This window comes from Haliotis rubra, unplaced genomic scaffold, assembly GCF_003918875.1.
Source record: "Haliotis rubra isolate DU_JTF1 unplaced genomic scaffold, ASM391887v1 Scf61, whole genome shotgun sequence".
Lineage (NCBI taxonomy): Eukaryota > Metazoa > Mollusca > Gastropoda > Lepetellida > Haliotidae > Haliotis > Haliotis rubra.
Window position 1 is genome coordinate 1,427,918 of NW_025767313.1, and position 3,596 is coordinate 1,431,513.

Here is a 3,596-nt window from a genome sequence, read left to right on the forward strand (position 1 = left end):
GGAGCCAGAGAACAACAAAAGTCTCCTGCTTAGGTCTGACCTAAGACATCTATGACTAGAACATATGCTCATAAGAAGCTGTAAAGAGATCTTGCTATTGTAAATACAGACATCAGTGCTGGTGAAGTAGTAAGATGCATCTCCATAAGTCTGCAGAAGAATTTCTACACAATACTAAACAGGAAAAAAGACATAAGGCACTTCTCAATAATACATTAACATTCAGAGTAATCTGGAAATGCTTGGACCATACAGGTGATTCATTTATGATCTAAAGACAATGAGTTGTACCTTGTGATACAGAGATCATCACTGAAGATGAATAAAAAAGATGACACTGGAATGTAGGTCAGCTGAAATTGTGACCTGTGTGACCCTCAGACATACTGACAACATAAATAGCATACAGTGTCAGGGGTGGAAATAACCTTAAAATTGCTAGTGTACTCCGGTACAGTGGCACATGTAAAATCACTTGCCCTGATAATTTTTCCACTATACCGTCTGTTTTCTTGTTGATTTTTTAAATAAACAACATAATTAACGTTTGAAAGTCAACTGGACACCGGTACAGTGTGATATACAAACTTGCTTGGCCAACAGAAAAAAACACTGGACTCGGACGTCGGGCAACGGGTTATTTCCACCCCTGAGTGTTCATAAATTAACAATGAAGTCAAGTTGTGTTTGTTGTCACCTCACTGCAACAATATATAAAGCTTTAAATGTCCCTTACGGCAATAAACTAGGTGCTTGATTGGCATTTTAGAAGATGCTATTTGATGAACATAGAGATTTTTCTGGGTTACATCTTCTTTTTATTCTTGAGTACAACCTTTCAGGGCTTGTTTTGGCCCAATCATCAGGTAAACATCAGTTACCTGATGATGGGGCCAGAACAAGCCCTGAAACGTTGTACTCAAGAATAAAAAGAAGATGTAACCCAGAAAAATATCAGTTACCTGATGATGGGGCCAGAACAAGCCCTGAAACGTTGTACTCAAGAATAAAAAGAAGATGTAACCCAGAAAAATCTCTATGTTCAGCAATATACTTGCATTTCTCCAGGATACCCACCTCAATTTTGAATGAATGACTATAGTTTTATGCTGTTTTTAGCAATATTTCAGCATTATATCACAGCTGGGGATACCAAAAATGGGCTTCCCACATTGTACCCATGTGGGGATTCAAACTCGGGTCTGTGGCGTGATGAGTGAACACTTTAACCACTAGGCAACCCACCACCCACCTCAGTCTTGAGAACAAACATAGTACTCCTTACTCACAGAAACTGTTAAGTTGGGACAGACACTAAGGCTAGTGTAAGCATTTTCAAACTAATACAGAATAACAAATGTAAGACCGGTGGTTAATGGAATTAGGTTCAAGGGGTGACAACTAGTCCTCACAATCTCCAGAAGTCTAAGACTAACCATCTAACTCTGCTCAAGCAGATGTTTCTGAACAGTGCAATGAAGTTATGTTGGCCATTTAAACAAAACATTAGTGCCTTCTACATTGATATGTTCATATGTCCATTTTCTGTTACAACGACAGTCAGTTCCACATTTCTCTGATCCACACTTGGGACATGGGAAGTGACACCCAGGGCAGTGGACGTCCAAACAGTCGCACAAATCCTTGTTGTTTTCTAGTAAAATCCCAGCTTCATCATACAGCTGGTTTTTCCTCACACTGAAACAGGCATTCAAACATAAAATTGAATGCTAAAAGTGTTCGTTTTTCATGCAATTGTTTATGAAACAGTCAAAGAAAACTTAACATACTCTCGTTATGGTTCATTGTTTGCATACTGTGTTGTTTTAAACAATTCATACAATGGCTGAGGGTCTGTTCTAACCTTGAAATCCCTATGGATGACCTCTGCCCTGCATTTGGACTCATAACGTCAATGTCAAGGACATTGATTAATACCATGCTGTTTTGAAATTCATGATTGTCACATGATCTCAATATCCACCAATTAAATTTTATACAGAACTTTTCATTATTGTTATATTTTCAAATTTAGAAAGAATTTTAACAATGTACAAGTTTTTTTGTGGCTAGAATAGTTCCTAAAACAGTTACTTTTCTTTGTAGAATTTCCTGTTCATCTTCCTCATCTCTCTCCCACTACTTTCAGGGTGAAAGTCTTCCATGAACTTTCCAGGGTTTTCAAATGACAGTTTTTTCAATTCACATTCCACATTCTGAAAGAAGATAAAGCTTATTTATGATATTCTGAGACTAATAATTGATAAATTAAGTGCACTATAGGCTTATGATCACTTTCGATCAAGACCTTTTTTAAAATTAGTCAAAACATATTCAGGTGGAGGTATCAACTATACAGTTGCTGTACATGCTAAAGTGCAGACTATGCTAAAGAAGTTTGAACCATTGAAGTTGAAAGGGTTCAATCAACAAAGGTTGGCAAATGATGGATTAACTCATAAAGATGTTTATTTTTTGTTCACACTGCACTCAGTCATAGTCCAGCTATATGTCGGTGAATAAAGATGTCACAGGGTCACGGATACAGCAACAGAGCTCCTATATATCAGGCCAAACACTGTGTATAGTAAGCAAGATAATAATCAACAAAAAAAGCAAATATTTAAAACAAAAGATTAAAAACGATTAATAAACTGCATATCGTGAGATGTGTTTTCGGATATCATACGTTTTCCAATGGCGGTGCTAACTCGGGTTATAACGAGGTGTGTTGCATCACACAAACATTATACACAACAACCACAAAAAATTATTCGATGCCACAAATATTTTAACATAGAAAGTGTCAAATTACTTTAACTCCTGCGATTTCTAGACGGGAGGACCTTCTTGGTTCAGTACGAGAAGAGTTGTTTCCCTTCTTTTCATTTGCTGTCTGCAAACCTTGCTTGCCGTTTACGGCTGCACTCTCCTGTACACGAAACAAATGTTCATTTGAAGACTTCACTTTGTTGGTCATCATTGATTCCATGTTCTTGTGTGTATTTGTTTAATTTTTTCACTCACAAACAACATTCTATCAATAGCGCTGTACCCCGAACCATCTGAAACCTCTACATAGAGGGCGCCACTCTCAACAAAATGTGTAAAAGTATGGAATGAGAAAATTATGGAAACATAAAAAAATATTTTGTACGTCAAAAATGTTTTCCTAAGAAATAATTGGGAGTACTGCACTTTACCGGGCGCACTTTTTCAGATTATAATTAGCGCAGCTGGGGTTCCCTAACCCTTACCCCTAACCCTAAGGATCGTAAAGGGTGCCTAACCCTAAGGATCGTAAAGGGTGCCTAACCCTAAACCCTAAGGATCGTAAAGGGTGCCATACCCTAACCCTAAGGATCGTAAAGGGAGCAGCGAGGGCTGCGCCCGGTAAAGTGCATTAATTATACTTTCGTTTGGCTTATGGATAGTGAAAGTTCATGCATATTCGAATATAGTTTATATGGTTGTTTGGTAGATAGCGACTTTCTTCATCATGACAAACTGATTGGGTTGATTCAAAATTCATGTCATGTTATAATCTTAAGTCAAAATCAGTAATATTTTTAAGGTAACCAATTTATCTCAGTGTA

General features: G+C 37.4%; 1 protein-coding gene across 1 annotated transcript; it reads right to left on the minus strand.

Annotated features, from left to right (window-relative positions):
* Positions 1-934: 934 nt before the first annotated feature.
* LOC124255784 (ARL14 effector protein-like) lies at positions 935-3,084 on the minus strand. The gene is made up of 3 exons (XM_046689702.1): positions 2,816-3,084; positions 2,095-2,216; positions 935-1,698 (listed from the first exon to the last, which is right to left on the minus strand). The coding sequence occupies exons 1-3, from the start codon at positions 2,990-2,992 to the stop codon at positions 1,482-1,484; spliced, it is 516 nt and encodes a 171-aa protein (XP_046545658.1). The 5' UTR covers positions 2,993-3,084; the 3' UTR covers positions 935-1,481.
* Positions 3,085-3,596: the final 512 nt, after the last annotated feature.